This window comes from Schistocerca cancellata, chromosome 1, assembly GCF_023864275.1.
Source record: "Schistocerca cancellata isolate TAMUIC-IGC-003103 chromosome 1, iqSchCanc2.1, whole genome shotgun sequence".
In the NCBI taxonomy this organism is placed as follows: Eukaryota; Metazoa; Arthropoda; class Insecta; order Orthoptera; family Acrididae; genus Schistocerca; species Schistocerca cancellata.
The window spans coordinates 481621287-481645147 of record NC_064626.1 but is presented as its reverse complement, the minus strand read 5'-3'; the positions used below and the strand labels follow the sequence as shown (position 1 = coordinate 481645147).

General features: G+C 41.2%; 1 protein-coding gene across 1 annotated transcript in view; it reads left to right on the top strand.

Moving 5' to 3' along the window:
* The window catches only part of LOC126161692 (peroxidase-like), a 289458-nt gene that overhangs the window by 237087 nt on the left and 28510 nt on the right, over positions 1-23861 (top strand). Inside the window, exons 11-12 of the mRNA XM_049917712.1 lie at positions 4204-4317; positions 8616-8748. Of these exons, the coding sequence (XP_049773669.1) occupies positions 4204-4317; positions 8616-8748 (247 nt within the window). The remainder of the gene's footprint in view (positions 1-4203; positions 4318-8615; positions 8749-23861) is intronic.

Here is a 23861-nt window from a genome sequence, read left to right as displayed (position 1 = left end):
GCTGTGAATTTATAAAATTTCACCTAGGCTTCTTTTCTCCTCTTACACTTTAATGTGCTTCATTCAGTGCCACATATACAGGGTGAGTCAGGAGGAAAGATACATGCTTTGAGACGCGATAGCATTAGTGATTCTGAACCAAAAATCTTCATATGGGGATATGCCCTATTGCGAATGTTTTCCGAGATAGAACACGTTTAATATCACTTTTGTACGTTTTTCTTTATTACTGGAAAACCGCACACCCCAACGAAAACGTGTCTCAGTACACAACTAAATTAAATTATATTTGCTACAAAAAAAGGTCCTATTTATTTTTTGTCTAGGACTAACAGTTTGCGCGGAGAGATCGCGAGAATATTGAAAATCTCACGCGACGCGCGTGCGCTGTAGTTTAGGTACTTTTTGTAGGCCAGTTTGAGGTAGTTTTCCGACTTCATAGACCATAAGCGTCCTGTATCAAAATTTTCGTCTCAACTTCCTCTACATTACTGTGTTACATTGTAAACAATGACAATGAATAATACCGAAAATAAATAGACATGTACATTAAAAGTGTTCTATCTTGGAAACCATTCGGAATATTGCATATGTCCACATCAAGTTTTTTGTTCACAATCATTAATGTTGTCACCCGTCAAAACACGTATCTTTCCTCCTGACTCACCCTGTATAAGTGCTAATTTTCTTATTTGTGTCTTTCTCTTCTCAAAACGTTATGTCGTATCCTAGACATTCGAAACGGAATACTTGCTTTGTTATTACGTTACTGATTGTTATCTTAGTCCTTCCATGGTTTTCGTAAAAAAGAAGCCTTTTTTACGTATCTTCAGGTTACAGTTTAGGCTTATTCTATTTAGTATATGTACTGCTACTTACAATTTCTCTCCATTATCTTGCATGATTACTGGTCGTGCTTTCTCAAAGTCGATAAACGTTAGATCTGTTTGTAAATTAAATTCTCGGCCTTTTATGAGTGACTTATTTTAGAATGAAAACATTGTTGCTACCGGATCTTCCTTTATGGATGCCTCCTTGGTGCTCTAATAAAACTGAGTCAGAGATGTTTCGAAGCCTTTCATTAACTACACTGCTGTAGAGTTTACAATAATCACCCATAAGACAGATTCCCCAATAAGTAGTTGCCTTACTTTGTTTCCTTTTTTAAACAGTGAAACCACTTTAGCACATCTTCATCCGTCTGACGTTTCACCTGAACGTTAACACATTTTATAGAGACGGAGCATACTGAATCCTAGAAATGTCCACTACGTCTTAACAGTTGTGAGATAATGCAATCTGATCCACCTGCTTTTCCATTTTTTCCTTCAATACCTGTATTGGTTCTATCAAATCTGTTAGAGTCGTCCCTTTTTCTGCTTTTCCTTCTATTGCCTCTTCTGCATCCTGATTAAACCATAAATTCTTACAGTGATTTATCCAGTCTTGTGAAGAATGACATTTACAGTTGCAATATCTTTGCCTCTTCTTTGTAGATGCACATAAGCTTATATGCTATTTCCTCTCTACCGTGAATGTCATTTTTGACTTTGCTTATAAGTCTACCCCATGAAAATCTATGTGGCTGTCTATTTTTTGGTTTCATTTCTGATTTAATTATATCTTTCTTTAGCTTCTTCAGTCTGTTTCTGCAGGAACTCTCTACATGTTCTATTTCTTTTCTTTTCTACGGCTTCTCTTATCTCTTCGTTTCAGAATTTATTTTTCCATTCGTTTTGGATTTTTCAGGTAGTACTTTTTTAGCGAACTGTATTATGTTATTTTTAATAGTTTTTCATTCTTGATTTAGATATTCCCTTGATGATGTCTGCTGGACTAGCTTAGCTAACCTGCACTGATGTAGATTCCTTAAACTCTCTTTTTTTTTAAGCACATGCACGTTCAAGATTTTGTTTGGGTTTCTTTCATTCTTCCCTTGTTCTGTTTTTTCCATCTTTGGATATTTGATTCAGCAAGATAGTGGTCCGTACTCACTTCCTGCCCCAATAATTTCCATGTCTATTACCCATAAGCTAGACTTCTATTTGCTATTATATAATCAATTAGAGATCTGTGGTCTCATGCAGACATGTATATTTATGTAGACCTTTCTTTTTTAAAAACAGCGTGATCGTTATATTTAGTTCATTAAAGCGAGCAGACTATCTCTATTTTCAATCTCACTGAGATGATCTTTTCGAGTACTAGCGCATATTACCGAATGTTACCTTCTCATTTTCTATCTAGTAATACTGCCTCTTCCTTACAAACTATTTCCTCAGGTCTTCCTCCACTCTATAGCATACAGTAATCTTCTAGATACTTAGCAGCTTTCAAGATATTTTTCCGTAATAGCTGCTATACTGATATTACAATCTTTCAGTATTTTGATCGGTCTTACTTGTCCTCAGACCCTGAACGTTCCATGTGGCAACATTGAGTATGTCTTTAATCCATAATTCTTAACCTTTTCCTTGGATGTCTATAATTTCCGGTTTTTGTCCGAGGCTTGCTCTGAGGTTTGTAAGAATGATGATTTTTACATAGATTACTTGTAAACTAATGGCCGAAGGAGAGAGGACATAAATCGTAAAGAGGCAATGGCATGGCAAGAAAAAGGTTTCTGGGAAAGAGAAATTTGTTTACATCGGATATAAATTTGTTAGGGAATCTTTTCTGAAAGCATTTGTCTGGGGTGTAGCCTTGAACGGAAGTGAAACGTGGACGATAAGCAGTTCAGACGAGAAAAGAACAGAAGGCTTTGAAATGTGGTGCTACAAAAGAATATTGAAAATTAGATGGATAGATGACGGGACTAAAGAGGTACTAAATAAAACTGAGGAGAAAAGAAATTTGTGGCACAACTTGTCTATCAGTTGATAGAACGCATTATGAGGCATCAAGAAGTCATCACTTTAGCGTTGGAGGGAAATGTGTGGAGGAAAATTTTGCAGAAGGAGGTCAAGAGACGGATACGGTAAGCAGGTTCAAAGGGATATGGGTTCCATTAGTTATTCGGAGATGAAGAGGCTTGCTCAGGATAGAATAGCGCGGAGAGATGTATGAAACTAGTTTTCGGACTGAAAACCACAACAGCTACAGCTTACCGGTCTTATCGCATAGTCCCCAACTTGAAGGGCGAAGCTTTGTCTTACCAGTTTGCCTTCCTAGGAAGACTGGCTTCGCTACACTTGTGGAAGCTTCGCTCCTTCGTGAAAGATCAGACTACAGTATGAAAATGTAGGACACCCTCGAGCCTCGCAAGCTACTACTTTGGGAATGAAGACGTAAGAGTTGGCCAAGAGAGGCTAACAGGAAAGAAAACTGAGGATGTCTGACACAAGTAAAAAGAGGTAGTTATTCGGAGATGAAGAGGCTTGCTCAAGATAGAATAGCGTGGAGAGATGTAACAAACCAGTCTTCAGACAGAAAACCACAACAGTTACAGCTTACCGGCCGTATAGCATAATCCCCAACTTGAAGAGCCAATGTGGCTGGCACTCACGTACTCCCAAGAAGGGAGCCCCACAGGTCAAGGAGCACAGCTCCCGCCAGCGTAGCCCTGTCGATCACTGAGACACACAGGTCTGCTCACCCTAGGTAACGTGAATTAACTCAACATTCACTCTGCAATCCTCGCTCTTCCTCGCGTCAAATTCCCAGTGCCATCCACTTTAAACTCGTGGCACTTCAGTAGGAAAATTCGATGAGACTTTTAAACGAATGGTTAACAGAATTTTGACCGCTTTAAATGTATGCGATTTCGGGGAAAACCGATTTCTTCCACATTTAACTCAAACCAGCACTCATAAAATATCAAAAAATGTAGTATTCATTTTAAGGCTGTTAATTCGGGAAACAATTACAATTTTAATTAAATATAGGTGAAATTTGTTTGCTTAATACATTCCTTTCGTTGTCTTGCACTTGTGTAAAGAAGATGTTTATAGTTTTTTAAAATGAAATATTGATTTTCCTATGGACATGAGACCATTTTTTATTTTGCAAATATAGTTTTCAAACGTTGAATTATAAATTTTAAATTCCAACAGTGCTCGAAAATGATTGTTTAAAGAGGTACAAGGTTGCTACATAGGATCACTGTCTCAGGCGTTTGTGAATAGAGTACTCTACTGAAACTTTGGGAGCCTCCCTGACCTCGCATTCAGGTTTACCATTAACATTACTTTCATATCGTTCCAGGAAGCACGTCGTATCGTCATAGCTGAGATCCAGCACATCACATACAACGAATTCCTGCCCATCATCCTTGGCAAGGAGGTCATGGAGAAATTCGGACTTCTCTCGCAGAAAGAGGTTTGTGAAGGATACTATTTTGTTCTATAATTGTAATATAACCACTTCTTCCTTTCTCTTTTTCTTTCTTTCTCTAGTCTTGGGAATTACGTGTCAACAGCCGAGTCAAAACATTAAGCCCGTTGGCTCATACCTTGCGCTATCACCCAATGTAGCACCAACAACAACTAATCAACGAAGTGGGTATGACCTAATAAAGTGCTACGACGTATCAAATATTTCTAAAGCTATAATGCCCACAATTTAGCTGAGAACATGGAGGATGAGTTGCAGAGGCACTGGGAGTAAATACGAAGATCGATTTCAACCTACAGTCGCCCTACTGGATTCAAGTGTAGTGAATCAGGGGTGCGAACTACGTGGTGCTTGTGGTAGTAACCTAACAAACGTTGTCAGACCTTTTTAGTCACATGGTTATCAGATTGCCTAGCTAGAGGATTTCGCTGTTTCCTCCCTGACGAAGTATCGTAAACCCGTTCTATGATAGAAAATGGGGGACTCTTCTGTGGAAATCTAATTTCCTTGTAAACAGAGGATATAAAAACTGACATACACGGTTTTGATGTTCCACAATAATATCTATTTCATATTTTGTTGTGAACCGGCTTTCGGTTTTCTAGGCCATCGTCAGACAACTCAAGACAGAAGAGACAGTCCACACATCAGCTAGAGCCTCTAGCTGTACATTTAAAGATTATGCATCTTTACGAAAAACAGGAAATTGGAATGCTTCAATTTTACATAGGTATAAAACAATAAATATAATGTAGTGATGTACCAAGTGGTTTAGACTCTAAAGATATGGAGATAAATCCGTAAATCCAACATTTGACTGTCCTAAACGTATTGAACTACACAATCCATAAAGATATTATTTAAGATATCTAAACACAAACTGGTAATGAAACATGCACGAAGAAGGTATGTACCAATAAACCTTATACAGGATGTCCCACATAAAACCGGTACGCCTTACGTCCGAGATAAAAGTAACGATGAACTAACTAAAAAGAATAGATAATAGTAACATTAATAAACATGCAGTTACCTGTTTATAACAGATGCTGGATGTGGTGGCAATGGGCATTCAGACATCGCTGACTTCGTGTGATGACATTACCGCCAACACGCTGTGTTTCTGCAGACGTGACGTTGTTGATTTCTCTAGCAACGTTCGGTTTAAGATCGTCTATTATGCGAGGATAGTCGGCGTACCCTTTGCTTTTTAGTGTCCCCCATAAATAAAACTCACACAAAGTTAAGTCTGGGGGCCTTGAGGGCCAGAGGCATCGGCTGACAAGTCTGACTTCAGGGAACACTTTGCTGAGGAGGGCCAGACTTTGGTTAGCTGTGTTGGCGAATGCTCCATCTTGTTGGAATATAGCATGCAGATTCTCTGCATCTGTTAATTGTGCACAGAAAGGGTCAAAGTTCTCTAGATATCTAGCACTGTTTAACGTGTAATTGAAGAATATGGGGCTAATAATGCGCATTCCGGACAACACCCACCAAACCCCCATCTTCTCTTAGTGGAGAGGCTCTTCAAGCGGAATTATGGGATGTCCTGCGACCAGTATCTGCAATTCTGGGAGTTTTCACAACCTGATAAATGAAACCAGGCTTCAGCTGATATGAAGTAAAGCAAGGGGTCCGAATAACCGTTGGCAGTTGATGCTAACAGCCAGTTACAATAATGAACTCTTTTTTCATGATCTTCTAATTTCAGCTCTTGCGTCACACTCACGCGACAGACTTTTAATTTCATATCTTTCAGCACCCTATGACACAATGTACGAGATACATCAATCTGTTGCGATAATATCCTTACCGTCTCGAGGGGCGTCTCGTAATATCCATGCGAGTTCCGTCCATAGTCCTCAGTGTCGGTCGCCTATTAGAGTAATTCTGAACAGATCCTACAACCCTCCATTTCTTGTACAAATTGAGAATAGTCCTGGTCGTGCGGTGTTTCCTACCAGGATACTTGAAGTAACTCCGTACTCCTTGTGGAGCCTGTCTGTATGTAACACACCACAATATCAATTCACTGTTCTAATGCAAACTGCTCAATTTCCGTGACAAATCAACAATACGAGCTTCTCAAAACAACTGTCGCAAGAACTCACAATTGCACTCAACCTTCCGATAAAGTGCAGTGTAGCCAACTTTCGAGAGACTGTTGCCACTCGTCAAGCAGTTCGACTATAGATAATTAACCAAAATGGTTCCAATGGCTCTGAGCACTATGCGACTTAACTTCTGAGGTCATCAGTCGCCTAGAACTTAGAACTAATTAAACCTAACTAACCTAAGGACACCACACACATCCATGCCCGGGGCAGGATTCGAACCTGCGACCGTAGCGGTCACGCGGTTCTAGACTGAACGCCTGGAACCGCACGGCCACACCGGCCGGCGATAATTAACCGTTACGTTAGGCGTACCGATTTTATGTGTGACCCCGTATCACATTGTACTCAATGATTAAAGGGAAATGGGTACAAAGGGCAATAAAGTACACAATGAGTACTGGCATGGATTACTATCGTATATGGACAAAAATCCTGGGGTGGTGAATGTGATGAGTAGGGGATGAGAGGATAAGAAGGGAAGGGCGGCGGGTTACAGAGGGAGGGAAGGAGACGATGCATTGTGGTTAGTGGGAAACAGTAACTTCCTCCACCCCCTACGACCCCTCCCATTCCACCACATTCACCAACCTCTGGATTTTTGTCCATATGTCGTAGTAGTCTGTAACAGTACTTACTTTGTGTACTATTTTGCTCTTAATATCGAAAACGTATAGCTACGTTTATGTACTAAACATTGACTTCTCCATACTTGACGATGTTTCCTTCACCTGGAATCCCCTTTATTTCACGGTTCGACTTACTTGTTTTTCTTTCCTTTTTTCGTCTAAAACAGTTTAAGTGCAACAATTACCGAATCAGCAGACACAACGACGTCTAACAGAAGTGCAATTGGCAATAATTTAATAAAGTGGATAACAATGAAGTGAGATGCGGAATCGGTTCCAAAAGTTTGAAGCCTTCCGGAAAGACTTCATAAATCAAAAAGCTTTTGAGAAAACTCCTCACCTCAACAGCAAGATAAAATTATTTGTTTAACAACATAATAAGAGAGTGAATAAAGCGGTGCATATTTGTTAGTAGCCGCGAGGTCTTAGTCGCCTTGTCACAGTTCGCGTGGCTCCCTCCGTCGGAGGTCTGAGTCCTCCCTCGGGCATGGGTGTGTGTGATGTCCTTAGGTTAGTTAGGTTTAAGTAGTTCTAAGTCTCGGGGACTGATGACCTCAGATTTTAAGTCCCATAGTGCTCAGAGCCATTTAAGCCTACAGATCGATGACCTCAGCAGTTTGGTCCCATAGGAACTTACCACAAATTTGTTAGTATAAATACGTGACGACATGGATAGAAGAAAGAAGCCAATTTTTAAAAAGTATACAGTTTTGAGGTAACAGGGTTTCAAAAATTACGTTATTAAAAAATGTTACTCCTCCAAGCTAACCAACGGCTACCTGGCATTTCTAGCGACATCAGTGCTCTCTGGGTGATTATTTTTAAAGCCAGGCGGTGCGTTGTCAAAGTCACGTAACAGCTTATCAGCGAAACGACTGGGTAAAATGTCGTTTTAGAACTACTGTACCGAGAAAGGATGGGAAGAGTATCTATGATCTAATGTATTTATTTTTGGACACTATTCAGCTGGTTTTCTTATATAACCTAATTCTATATTTAAAGTTCAAAACTTTTAAATTTTCTAATTTTTAAGGAAAGTAAAAACACTATTTGATTTAACGCTCGTTTTATTGTATTTAAAACTTGTAAGATTAGACTGTCTCTTTCTATTGTTGATAGCTTTTAAAAACAAAGGTGGAGTGACTGGAGCCGATAGATTATCAAGTCTTTCTCTCAGAAATAAGTATCAATACCTCAAGATGTCGATACTTTTCTTTAGATATCTTTATGTGTACGTTCCTTACGATACCGCCCATGATTTAAGTGTCGATACATTTCATATCCTTACAATCAGAAGTAACAAAGAATGAAGGTCAATCGTCCCGATGACTTAAATTTTGAAATGTAATGAGCCTATGGAAAATCGGAATCATGGTGCTTGGACAGCGACTTGAAGCCTCCTCTTCTCAAATATGAGGACAGTTGTCTGCGGCACCGTGTCAGCTCCAACAGCGACGCCAAATCTCGTAACAGTGTGATTCGACTGTGTGGGGTCTACCTCCAGCTTTTCTTTCTTCACTGCACTGTGCTTGTGTTGCAGGGCTACTGGGACGGCTACGACCCGAACGTGAACCCAGGCGTGATCGACGCGTTCGCCGGCGCCGCCTTCCGGTTCGCGCACTCGCTGCTGCCCACCGCCGTCGAGCGCTGGAGCAAGGCCCACAGGTTCATCGGTAACCACGCTCACATGCTGTTTCTGCTGCACCTGCCAAACTAACACCATTTCTTTCCTCTCACTGTACTGATTAGGATACCTAAAACCGTTTCTCATCCTAATTCTTAACATTTTAATTAACAGTGGCCATGGGACTAAATGCAGTTACTGTCCCTGTTATAAACAAACTATTTGTATTGTACTGCTACTACCTTCATTATTCATTTTGTTTCAGCTGAACGCTTTATTGTGTGTTTCGAGATTAATAAAACAAAAGTTACTTGAGTAACTAAAATTACCCATTTATAACGTACATATTATGCATAATGTAATCTTGCAAGCCTGTTGTTAGCACCTCCGTAGCCTCCAAAATACGTAGAATATAATATAACGAATGCTAAAAAGGTATTCCATGCTTTGAGAGATGGTAGTATGAACCAAATAAGAAAAAAAGTGTGGTAAATACGGGCTGTAACATGCATTCTTCAAGAGCTATGAGCACATTCATCTTAGCTACTAGGAGACACAACTCTTCTAATGCAAGTTCTCTAACATTACGAACGCCCTGCAGAATGCAGTAAACAAATGCAGACACATTCCTCTGCTATCGTTCATAGATCCAGCAAGCAGTAAACATCTGTTAGTGTTGTTACTGTAAACCAAGGGCTTTCAGCTCAAGAGCCATGCTCTGACACGTGTGGCAAACCGCTCAGACTCGCGCACACTTCCCCCACCGCCACACCACGCTGTCAGAGGGCGAGGACCAGGAGGGGGGAGAGGCTGTAACAGCGACCACACTGCATTTAAATGGCAGTGCAGTCGCACTGCATACAACTTGGTTTTATATTTCACATTTCTCAACAACATAGATGACAAACAAAACATATTTTCAGTATAATTTAATAATTTTGGCGCACTTAAGATATAAGATAATTTTTACCTGGTACAGGCTATCAGCATATGGACAGACACAGACAATTTCACAGAGTTTTGCACTCAGGCTGCCATTTAATGGTGATGTATTTAGTTTTGTAATCGAAATGGTGCAGCACTTTTGCAACCTCATTATGGAGACGTGGAAATTCTACCTGAGTAAAACGGTATAGACGTCCTGAACAGTTTTAACATAAAAAGACTTGTCATTAAATCAGGAATTGCCAAGTCAATCAGTTAAATCTACACATGCATAGGGGCGCTTTCGAACAGTCTCGGAAACAGCTCAAAAACAGATGTAAGATTGGCAGCGTCCTCAAAACTTTTAGGAAACTATCCTTGTAATTCTTACAAGGCTGGAATGGACTCTTCCAATGTCTCATTTTCCTTAACGCCGCGGTTCTCCCTTCCACAGCGATATTTTCTTTTTAAATGCGTCGACATCATATAAGAAATAAGTTGTTTCTCATCTTGCAATGTCTTACTGTGGGCAGTGTGCAATCAATTCCTCTTAAAACGTCAGATCTGCAATCCATTTCGCATGTTTTACGATTCCTGACTCGTTCCTGCACTCATTTTTCCTTCATGAATTCAACAATTGCAAGTTTTAAATTGAAATATCGTTTCAGGCATTGCCCTCCACTTAACCAACGCACTTTGCAGTAACATATAAAATCTCTATACTCTTTGTTCAGTTTCATCAAACCCCGTTGCAACTGACTGTGGAATAATACGAGTGACTTCATAAACTTTTCTGTTCACACCACCAATTTGCTTATCTGCTGCAGTTCTGTAAATTTAACAGAAAAGGCTTATTGCTGTACAGAACAATGACTTCCATAGACCGACCATTGTTATTTTTTACTCTTACATTGTAAACCAAATCTTTTTGGTTCATGGTATTGTAATGTTGTTTCATAGCAAATTGGCAATACGCATCGCTTATGTGACTGCAAAATATATGTGGTGTCACCGCCAGACACCACACTTGCTAGGTGGTAGCCTTTAACACTTGCTAGGTGGTAGCCTTTAAATCGGCCGCGGTCCGTTAGTATACGTCGGACCCGCGTGTCGCCACTATCAGTGATTGCAGACCGAGCGCCGCCACACGGCAGGTCTAGTCTAGAGAGATTCCCTAGCACTCGGCCAGTTGTACAGCCGACTTTGCTAGCGATGGTTCACTGTCTACATACGCTTTCATTTGCAGAGACGACAGTTTAGCATAGCCTTCAGCTACGTCATTTGCTACGACCTAGCAAGGCGCCATATTCAGTTCCTATAATTACTTCAAGAACGTATTATGAACAGATAATATTGTGAATCATGTACCGTCAAGAGCGACGTTCATCATTTATGGATTAAAGTTAAGTATCAAACTAATTATGTCCGCTTTATGAATTCTCATTCCTTGTCATGTTCCAGTCCTCACGTCAGTATAGTTCTTCCCTCCTCACGCCAGCCTTCGTGAGCTAAAACGCGTGCATTCGGCTTCCATTCGTAACACGGTGTTGGCTCTTCTGCTAACATAAAGATATATATTGCGAGTTCTTACCCCTCTCTTTTGCCATTCCCAATCATTTTTAAGGGCTTGTGACGATAGATCGGTAGATCGTCTCGTTTCGTCCAAACAGCCACGGGACATGTGAACTTCCTTCATACCACGAACAAATAGAAAAGGATAAACAGCGCTGAGACCACGATCCTGCCGAATGAAGAGAGTTGTGTCGATCGAAAAATGCCACACAGCAATACTAAATGAAATGTGGTGCTGTACCGTATACTCCCGGAAAGGAACGAGCAAAGCCGAGACAGGCTGATTGTGAGCCTTGTCCCGCACGAAGTCCGCACACCCGGCCTGCGTGAAGTCTGGCACGGGCAAGTGCAGCGCAATCATTTGTTCTAATCGAACCAGGCTGTGTCGTGATAGGTTTCTGAAATGTTTTTAAGCACTTCCCATATCGAATACTAGGCCTCCATTACGGTGGCAACTTCAAAGATAGAAATACAATGTGAAAGAATTTCACAAACTTACCAAACACTAACTGGTTTCATTGCAACTAATGCATGCGCTGCAGCTACCCAAAACTCTGAATACGATTTACAGTAATGCTAACATACGTTCACTACTCTCTTTATTCATGGACAATAATAGAGGAATGTGTTCTCGTGTGTTTATCACGTTCTGTCGGTTGTCCGTAATAACAAAGAGCTTGAATAGAAAACGTGTGTTTCACAGTAGCGAAGATTAATCTTAAGGTGTGCCTCGTTTTGGTCCATACTACTATCTCTCAAACTCAGGATTACATTTTTTTTTAACACCCAACATCCTGTATATCACTTCAGTTCTGAGGACTTATCAGCTAATTAATAACATAAGTATCACGATAGATGTTGAATTGCTTTTTTTAGTAATTTTTCGACACACAAATATCATATGCCACTGAATAACTGCTTAAGAGTAACATGACTTGTCTACGACGTTCGACAGAATGATTCTAAAATTAAAAACAAAAGCGTGTCAGGCCAAGACAACCGTACGTACAAGAGAACTGAAATTAACGCTGGCACGCATCGCCACCCGTGTACTCCTGCATTGTTGACACTTCAACAGTTACTTCCTACATTGTCGATACAAATTAATATGCTCACCTGTGCTACACTGTGACTAAGGACCTTAACTTACATATCTCACACTATACTGGATTCATGTAGACAATTTGGCATCAGGTAATATGTTACTTAAATTATTTAATATTCTCCCTGAATGTCAGAGGTTTGACTTACGATGTCCCGAGTTTCATTTATCATTTCCTGATGTATTGATAGAGTTCTGCAATATTTTGTAGTGGTTTCGCCGGTAAATAGTGACAAATGAAGCTTAGAACGTAGAAATCGTAACTACAACATTTGACTGACAGAAAGAAGGTTAAATAATTAATGCAACATATCAACTGATGTCACAATATCTCCATGCGTCCAGAACAGGCTTGCTCAATCAACGTCACAACGTTAATAACAACAACAGCTGACACCATAGGACGTTACGTTTTCCCCTCCCCCTTTCCCTCGCTCCGAACCAATTTCCTCACAAGAAGAGACTCCATCAAGATTATAAATTAAACGTACATTGTCTATTAACTTAGACTATTTCAGTAACTTCAGTAATCTATTGCATGCAACATAAAACACCTGATAAGCAAAACACCTTAAACGCTCTGCATGATTTTAAATTAAAACAAAATATATAACGCTACTGACAGCAATACAAGGCTAAGAAATTATTCTTAGCATTTGTATACTACATGTTGATTTATATTCGTGTACTCTACACTATTCTGTGTATTTATCACACGAGCTTCTGTTAGAGCCTTCACCTTGCAGTCTGTGAGTAGCAATCTCGGACGCTTCCTATACAACCTCCCTAAACAATATTTTGTTCTCACACAGCCCTTCTCCATTGAAATGATCCAGCGTCGAGAGCAGCTGTGACAAAATCGCTCAGTGAAATTTATCAGATTGCGTGTCCTGCTGAATTCCGTTATTCAGTTATACTTATCACATTCCAGAAAGGCTGCAGGAAGTACAAGCTACTTTGCATGTAGTTAACTAGAAAGCCTACTACTTGATACAACTGTGTTCTGGTTGAAGCTGACAGAATTTCAGGTATTGCATCTTTAAGCTGGTTGTTAAGCTCCTTTGCCACATAACCTTTTCTTGCACGACCAGTCTCTCAGGTCTTTCAGCTCACTGTAGTACAAACTGTTACTGTGAAAACATTTCACCGTATCCTGTTATGCGCGAGGTACAGCTTCATCATCTTGCACCACTCACAAATGCGGACTTGGGAATTATCGTCACCATGTTCAGTCGTACTCCTTACGCGAGGGACATTGTACTCTATGTACGAGTGTGGATTGGTAACTTTAATAAAAACATTGTTTGTAAAAACCAATTTCATTTCTAAACTTAATATGCATTGATCTCAGTACTCTTGGTCCTACAGGATTTTATCATTGCCTTGAAGGAAGATATTGGTTTGAAACTCTGAAAATTGATCATTTACAACACGGATACTAATTTGTCGAACTTTTCCAGAACTCTGGGTTTCCTTGTTCTGACTTAGTAGAAGTTGGAAGACTTGGGGTTATTAGTGTTTCTTGTCCAGCCACTGCCAACCTTGCATATCTAATACGAGTATGAGCTACAAAGTGTGCACATTGCAGTTGTGCGACACCTGATTCCACCAGATTCCAGCGTGCCACAATCCGTCTAGTGTCGCCTCATTAATGTCCAAGACTTTTTTGGCCACGGTTCTTTTCCATCTTAATATCGCATGGCTTGCTTGAATGAGTTGTTATTGTGCTGCCGTCTTACGCCAGGGACAATAAAACCGCACAAATCAAAGAAATTGACACAAGTTACTTATTTCCGTTCTTACTGAGTGTAAATGCGTACACCTTGTGTCTTACAATGTAGTTAAAGAAAAACGATTAGTGTAATTTCTGTGTGTTGTCTTTTTATTTTTAATTCATTAAATTAAAACCTTAAGGGTCTATCAGACTCAGTCGACCAGGGAGAACGGAAATGTCACGTTTCATTGTTCCATGAAGATCGTTCTGTATACGTTGAGGTCTAAAACCGGTGAAGGTTATGCAAGTAGCCATTAAGTAAGGAATGAAGTGTTGTGCTGTCAGTTCGCGTGTTTTAAAGTAAGTAACGAAGCCATTCCTGGCCCACTGCTATCAACAGTGTGTGGGGAAAAAATAACACTTAAAATTTTCCATGTAGGCATTTGTTTCTTGTATTTTATTACAATGATCATTTCTCCCTATGTAAATGGGTTTCAACCATATATTTTCTTATTTGGAGGAGAATATTGGACATAGAAATTTCGTGAAAAGATCTTGCCGCGATGAAAAACGCCTTTGTTTTAACGATTGCTATCCCAACTCGCTTATCATATACTTGATCACTCTTTCCCCTGTTACAAGTTAATACGGAAGGAACTACCCTTCTTTGACCTTATTCGATGTCTTCCGTCAGTTCTATCTGGTAAGGATCCCATACAGCATAGCAATACTCTAGCAGAGGGCAAATAATCGTAGTGTTGCATCTTCTAAGCGTTCTGCCAATACATTGCAGTCTTCGATTTGCCTTCCCCACAGCATCACCTACGTGATCGCTCCAGTTTAAGTTGTAATTCCTAGGATGTAGTTGAATTGACACCCTCTGAATTTGTCTGAGGCACCGTGTAACCGTATTTTAGCGGATTTCTTTTCGTACTCATATGGATGACCTCACACTTTTCCTTATTGAGAGATAATTGCCACTTTTCGCACCATGCCGATATCGTGTCTAAGTCATTTTGCAATTGGTTTGATCTTTTGATGACTTTACCAAACGGTAAATGGCCCGCCCGGCTAGCCGCGCGGTCCAACGCGCTGCTTCCCGAGCGGGAAGGCGTTCCGGTACCGGCACGAATCCACCCGGTGGATTAGTGTCGAGGTCCGGTGTGGCGGCCAGCCTGTGGATGGTTTTTAAGGCGGTTTTCCATCTGCCTCGGCGAATGCGGGCTGGTTCCCCTTATTCCGCCTCAGTTACACAATGTCGGCGAATGTTGCGCAAACACTGTCTCCACTTCCGCGTACACCATAATTACTCTACCACGCAAACATTTGGGTTTACACTCGTCTGGTATGTGACGTTCCCGGGTGGGGTTTGGGGGGCGGGCACTGGCGGCCGAACCGCACAAAAACCCTGAATTCTGTGTGAGGTGGGAGGACTGCTGGGGCCTGTTGTGGGGTTGTGAACCACTGAGGGCTACGGCGGGACGAAGTCTCTCCGTCGTTTCTAGGTCCCAGTTCAATACAGTACAACACAATACAAACGGCAAATGACAGAATCATCTGCAAAAAATCTAAGAGGCTGTTCAGATTGTCTCCTACAATCGTTTACGTAGATTCAGAACAGCAGAGGCCTACAACACTTCCTTGGGGAACGCTGGATATCAGTTCTGTTTAACTCGACGTTTTTCCGTCGATTACTACGCACTGTCACGTTTCTGCCAGGAAATCACGAAACCAGTAGCACAACAGAAGCGATATTCCGTAGGCACGCGATCTGATTAGAAGCCGTTCGTGAGTAACGGTGTCAAAAGCCTTCTGAAATCTAGAAATATGGAATCAATATGAGACCCGCTATTGATGGAACTCATTACTTTGAACGAATAAAGAGCTCCTGTCAGAGATCGCGAGAAGTAAGACATTTTTCGTCTGAGGAAAATTTCTTCGTTTCATCCCAACTTGCTCACATTTGCAAATAGAAAGAAAGTCATAGTCTTGTATTTGTACTACAGTATTTCCAATCTCATTCCAAGGGCTGTTACTTCCAAAAGCCCCATGTGTGAGCAGTCACATTCTCCTGATGCGAGAGCACATTTTAGGTGCTAATTTTGTTTCTTCTTAAACTCATTGTGTAAACACTACTCAAAAAGAAAGATAAAAAATGTTTTACAGTTTTTCAAGTATTCAGTAATAATTATAACCTGTGAATTTCACAAAGTAAAAACTTACGAAATATGAGTATAGCTGGGTGATTGGATTGAAGAGTTTCTAGCTAACAGACCACAGCATATCATCCTCAACCGAGACAAAATTCTGACGTAACAGTAACTTCGGGCATACCCCAAACGAGTGTTATAGGACTACTTTGTTTTAAATTTATTAATGGCTTGTTGGTCCAACCTCAGTCCATAAAAAACAACACTTTTCTCTCATATCCATTTAAAATGAACTTCAGTAACTTCAGTATCATATTTGATATGTCGTGGTGTAACAAACTCTCTCTTCCCAATGTCTTACTTGACCTTCTGTTATAAAATCGTATACGAGCTTACACAGTTTTATGTCTTCTGTTGCTATATTGGTTTTAATGTTTGTAGGCAAAACATTTCCAGAGGTCATGAGATGCTGTAATAATTTCGTTGTTTCAGCCGAAGAGAATATCTTTCTCACTGAACCATTCACAAACGAAGATGTGACCATGATAAGGACGTAGATATGCTGCCGGAATCTCCCGTGATTGAAGCGAAGTCGCTCCATTCTCAATATAAAGTTTCAGTCATATCTGCGGTTTTGGTACCAAGAAAATGATGTGAGATTAGAAACCAGTGTAGCTTTGTGTCTCCTTTCAATTTCGTAAATCTGTTCGAGATTTTCATTCCATCGGGCCCTAGTTATAGTCCTTATGTTTTGAAGAATTTCGTCGGGTAGCATTTTATAGTATTTGACTGAACTAGTGCATACGGTTTCCTGCCCCGAGTATCTAATTTTTCATTTCTTGCTATTCCGTTGTGCGCTTTCACCCATAACATGACAGTCGCCATATTTACACAGGAAACCTTCTGCACTGTATCTATAATCCGATATAGTGGCTAATTTTTGGTACTGTTAGCGACGTAGCATCAGTGCTGAGCGGAGTCTGATAAAATTACGACTGTTTCTTCTTGTACTTCTTTTGGCAATTACGTCCCTCTAAAATCTTTAGGAGCTCTACAGTGAGTATTGCTGCAACTTCCGTGACCTTGAATTTGCCTCCTCTATTAGTCTTGCCGTCTATGAATGTACTTTCTGCCACCTTCTTTTTGTTTAGACCCTTCTGTGTACATCTGTCTTGATGATGGCCATACAGCTAGGCTGTCAGCTAAAATCTTCCCATTCAGTGAATCTTCGCTGAATGGAAGGCGTGTCTTAATATTCAGGTTCACTAAGGTGTTAGAGTAGGGCGTATTGAAGCAGCTTGTATTTTGGGAAGTGGCGACGTATTCACGGAAAGACGAAGTATTGAAGTAAAATTCTAATAAGGATGGTAGTTTCATCTTAATCCAATACTTGCCTGTAAAGCATTCTGCAGCGAGATCCCTAATCTTTGCTAATAAATTGTCATTTAAGAAGTGAAGACCTATCAAGAGGAATTTGACTGTAATGTATTTCCTGCGAGGTTCTAATGGCATTTCATTTATTTCCACCAGCAAAGCATTAGTTGGTGTTAATTTGAATTATCCAGCACAGACTCTGGTAGCTTATCGAGTTTCTCTCATGTATTTTGCGTTGCTGAACAGAAATAGACGCATCCGTAATCCACATAAGGTCTTTTTAGCGCTCGTTATATAGTATGTTAATGCAGATTCTTGCATATTCTCCAGCAAACGTCTGCCACAGGCCGAAGCATGTTTATGGCACATTCACATTTCTGAATTACACGATTAATATAATGGGACCATTTTAGCTTACGATCGATGTAAAGCCCTAATACTTGGCCATTCTTCTGACCGCGAATATACAGAGTCCTAATATTATATTTCCTGTTTCGTTATGGGACCCTTATCATTTGGGTCTAATTTAAGAGATTGAGAAGGTCCAAAGAAGAAAGGAAAGATTCGTGACTGGTACAGTCATGGACAAAACGAGCGAGACCCCTCGCCTTTTCGTTATTGTGATCCGCACAGCTTTAAAGTCTGCTACACAGCATAACAGGCAAGGCGATCAAATGCTACCAACATACTATGCAGAGGTGTGAAATTGTAAAACCATCCGAACTTTGTCAGACTGTTTTCAATCATGTGTAAGACTATATAATTGCTGATTAATGTGTTAAACACAACACGTAAATATAAAATATAAATGAAAGAACAAACGCTAATTAGTATGAACTGTACTAATAAAAATGAATTTCAGTTTATCGAGATAACATAACTGTTTTAGTGAGACAAAGTACCCCAAATCCTTATGAATTAGCAATATATTATGCGCATTCGGCCGCGAAACGGTCTGTGTCAACATTCAGACCAGTCATACTGGATTCCGTTTCTGACCAACCATGAAAGTGTGCATATTTAGCAATGTGTGAAGAGTCATAACGAAATTCAGTTAAAAATCATTCAGTGCCACACTTAAGTCAATTCAGTTGTTGACAGAAGCAGAAAAAGTAGGCAGTAACGAGTATGAAATTCTACAAGAGTTTCATATTGACATCCACAGGGCACCGGTACAGAATAAAGGTAGCAATAAAACGTATTGGGGGCGCGAGAATTTCTTAAAATTCCTTTACTGATAGTCTATCTGCATCCAACGAGATTAGAACCGAAAACAAACCAGACCTCCCTTGCAGTAGCAAACACCTTTCACTATGCTAGCGAACACCCCAGGCAAACAGCCCTCTATTATTACCCCAGACATGAATAAGCCGGCAGTTACGCAATGAAAATGGCAAAATTGTCTGCAGTTTCTGTTGCATAGAGCTTTCTGGACTCAAAAACATGAATTTTCGACCTTTATGTCACCGCTTATGTGACCATGATTCGGGATGTTTATCGAAATAACAAAATACTGTTATTAGCGAGTAAATTTAGTAGGATAATTCTGCACCACCCCGGAAAATTAACGGCGACATAGCTGCCAAACGTATTCTACAATGTTTTGAATTCTCCGTTAGACTCGCCACAGCAGAAAACGTTCATTATCCTAAGTGTTTCTTAAGCTAGCAAGCATTGGGAATGCTCGCTCTTCTAAAACGCGGTGGCATTAATACTGGGATCTGAATTACCATGTGTATAGGCAAATGGATTTTATTTGCATTACTGTAAACGTGATTTTGATCGAAAGCGTAGCTACGATTAATATGCTGATGTATCGACTGCAACTAGAACATAAATAAGGAGTAGGGGCAATTATTTATGGGGCTCTCATCTTCAGTTACTGTCGTATGTATTTTCGTTGTTAGGATTTCGTCACCTAAATCGGTAAAAATGGAACACTAATAGTCTCACTTGCTTGTCCGTCTATCTGTCTACCCAACCCTTAAAACCCGTTTGCCTCGAGTACGTGTAGACATAATAACTGGAAATGTATCGCACTTCCTAGGGTATACGGTCCCTTTGTGGTGTAAAAAAGTGAGCTATGTCAACGCAATCTAAAGATACGGCCGTTTGCCCGCATCTCGTGGTCGTGCGGTAGCGTTCTCGCTTCCCACGCCCGGGTTCCCGGGTTCGATTCCCGGCGGGGTCAGGGATTTTCTCTGCCTCGTGATGGCTGGGTGTTGTGTGCTGTCCTTAGGTTAGTTAGGTTTAAGTAGTTCTAAGTTCTAGGGGACTTATGACCACAGCAGTTGAGTCCCATAGTGCTCAGAGCCAGAGATACGGCCGTTTATGTAAAGAAAATTTACGCGAAAGGTCAAAAACTGGCTCCAAGAACTATGCGACCAAACTGCTTAGGTCATCAGTCCCCTAGACCTAGAACTACTTAAACCTACCTAACCTAAGGATATCAGACACATCCATGCCCAAGGTAGGATCCAACCTGCGACTGAAGCAGTCTAATCTCGATGGAGGCAGATAGACTATCAGTAAAGGAATTTTAAGAAATTCTCGCGCCCCCAATACGTTTTATTGCTACCTTTATTCTGTACCGGTGCCCTGTGGATGTCAATATTGTAGAATTTCATACTCGTTACTGCCTACTTTTTCCGCTTCTGTCAATAATTGAATTGACATAAGTGTGGCACTGAATGATTTTTAACTGAAATTCGTTATGACTCTTCACACATTGCTAAATATGCACACTTTCATGGTTTGCCAGGAACGGTAATCCAGCATGACTGGTCTGAATATTGACACAGACCGTTTCGCGGCCGAATGCGCATAATATTTTGCTAATTCATAACGATCTGGGGTACTTTGTCTGACTAAAACAGTTACGTTATCTCGATAAGCTAAAATTCATTTTTATTAGTACAGTTCATACTAATTAGCGTTTCTTCGTTCATTTATGTCTTATATTTACGTGTTGTGTTTAACACATTAATCAGCAATTATATAGTCTTACACATGATTGGAAACAGTCTGACAAAGTTCGGATGGTGTTTCAATTCCACTACTGTGCGTAGTATGTTGGTAGCACTTGGTGGCCTTGCCTGTTATGCTGTGTAGCAGACTTTAAAGCTGTGCAGATCAGTATAACGGAAAGGCGAGGGCTCTCGCTCGTTTTGTCCACGCCTGTACATTTAGCCATCGCGAGAGCGTTACAAATCTCTTAGAAAGTTTAAAGTCTGACACACTTGCAGATAGACGGCGCGCTAAGCGGAAGGGCTCCTCACTAAATTCCGAAATCCGATCTTCGCCGTGGATGTAGAGCATACATTATTACCATCAACTTTCAAATCACGCAATGATCACCATTCAAAGATAAGGGAAATTAGAGCCCGTACTGAGGCATTCAGAGAGTCGTTTTCTCCTCGCGCGATCTGCGATTGGAACAGAGGGGGGGAATATGACTTTGGCGTGAATTGTGCCCTCCGCCACACACCGCCTGGTGGCTAGTGGAGTATATATGTAGATATGTAGATGTAGATGTTAAGCTTATGTCTTGGATATACGCACGCAGCTGATTTATGAGGTGATATGCCGAGGCAGTTATCATTCATCCGTTCAATGAACACTATCATAGCATTATCCGTCTGCTGCTGACACTCAATAAAACCATCGCTACGGGCATAAACACATAAATCATACTTGTACACAGGGGTGAAAAACTGAATGTAGGTCTGATGTAAATAGACCATTACAATTCACAAAATACACACCTCAAAAAAAGTTTTGCATCTCCCCGGTTCCCAGAACTCCTGAAGATAGGCGTTGCCCGTGGACATTGTATCACAGACACAGTCCCTTTGACTGTTGAGAGATGTCTCTAAACCCACCCAAAGATGTAAACAACCATGCATGAGGACCGCCTATTAGACGTAGGAGGTCCCGCAGCCGATCAGTTCCAGTCGTTCCACCGGGATGGAGGTACACGGCTCGTGTTGTATGTAGTTCAACCATGCCTAGACGGTCAATAGCGCAGTTCGATCGCGTCCGCATTGTTACTTTGTGCCAGAAAGGACTCTCAGCAAGGGAAGTGTCCAGGCGTCTCGGAGTGAACGAAAGCGATGTTGTTCGGACATGGACGAGATACAGAGAGACAGGAACTGTCGATGACATGCCTCGCTCAAGCCGCCCAAGGGCTACTACTGCAAGTGGATGACCTCTACCTACGGATTATGGCTCGGAGGAACACTGACAGCAACGCCACCATGTTGAATAACACTTTTCGTGCAGCTACAGGACGTCGTGTTATGACTCACACTTTGCGCAATAGGCTGCATAATAGCAACTTCACTCCCGACGTCCATGGCGAGGTCCATCTTTGCAACCACGACACCATGCAGCGCGGTACAGGTGGGCCCAACAACATGGCGAATGGACCGCTCAGGATTGGCATCACGTTCTCTTCACCGATGAGTGTCGCATATGCTTTCCACGAGACAATCGTCGGAGACGTGTTTGGAGGCAATCCGGTCAGACTGAACGCCTTAGACACACTGTCCAGCGAATGCAGCAAGGTGAGGTCCCTGTTGTTTTGGAGTGGCATTATGTACGCCGCTGGTGGTCATGGAAGGCACCGTAACAGCTGTAAGATACGTGAATGCCATCCTCCAACCATACCGGAAGCATATTGGCGAGGCATTCGTCTTCATGGACAACAATTTCCGCCGCCATCGTGCACATCTGGTGAATTACTTCCTTTTAGGATAACGACATCGCTCGACTAGAGAGGCCAGCATGTTCCCCAGACATGAACGCTTTCGAACATGCCTGGGATAGATTGAAAAGGGCTGTTTATGGAATACGTGACCCACCAACCACTCTGAGGGACCTACGCCGAATCGCCGTTGAGGAGTGGGACAATCTGGACCAACAGTGTCTTGATGAACTTGTGGATAGTGTGCGACGACGAATACAGGCATGGATTAATGCAAGAGGACGTACTACTGGGTATTAGAGGTACTGGCGTGTACAGCAATCTGGACCACCATCTCTGAAGGTCTCGCTGTATGGTGGCACAACATGCAATGTGTGATTTTCATGGCCAATAAAAAGGGCGGAAATGATGTTTATGTTGATCTCTATTCCAATTTTCTGTACAGGTTCCGGAACTCTCGGAACCGAGATGATGCAAAACTCTTTTTGATGTGTGTATGTAACTGGCCCTGTGGATAACTTCGAAAGTTCCATAACAGTTTTTGCGGATGATGCTGTTGTATACAGAGAAGTCCCTAGAAAATTTTACTGAAATGTTGGATGACCTGCAGAGGATCGACGGTTGATGCAGGGATTGGCAGTAGGGCCTCAAGGTAAACGAATGTAACGTATTGCAGAAAGACCCTTTATTGTATGATTACACAGTTGCAGAGCAATTTGTGGAAGAAGTGACATTCGTAAAATATATAGAAGCGTGAGTATCACGCAGTATAAAGTGGAGCGACCACACAAAACTAAACGCATGTATGGCAGATGCCAAACTGTGATTCATGGGAAAAATGCTCAAGAAATGTGGTCCATCATCGGGGAAGTGGCTTACAAACCACTCCTTCGACCAGTACTTGAATATTGGTGTTGAGTCTTGGAACCGTACTAGATAGGACTGACGGAGGAAACAGAGAAAGTCCAGAGAAGAGTAGCACGTCTCGTTACAAGTTCGTTTAGTAAGCGCGAAACCGTTATGGAGATACTCAGCCCACTGGCCGACGCTGCAACAGAGGCATTTTGGATCAGGGTGCGGTTTAAAGATCCGAGAACGTACGTTCCTAGAACAAGCTGACAACATATTTCTCCCCCCTACCTACATATCGCAAATAAGATTGTGAAAGCAAAATTAGAGAGGTTCAAACTCACACGCCGGACCATTCACAACTGGAACAGAAAAGAGGGAATGTGAAAATGGTACACAAAGTATCCTCCGTCACAAACCGTTAGGTGGCTGTCGGTATGTAGATGTGGATATAGGTAAAGACACAGTCACCATCGCTTTCTGCTTTTCCTTTGCTCAGTCAACTGTTTTTTAGTATGTAATTGTCGACGAATATATCGTCTACAGTGATAAAGAAGTCAGAAGGTCTTACATACGTTTCAACGACCCCAAACTTGAGTCTGAAATGGCCTTCCTGAAGCTTTTTTGGCCTTGATTGTGTTTGTTCATACGCAAAACTTCGTACAGATTATTATCTACCGGTTCATATAAGATACATATCATTAAACAGTTCTAAAATGTATATCAGTTCTGTTCTGTTCTGTCCTGTCCTGTCCTGTTCTTGTGTGCTATC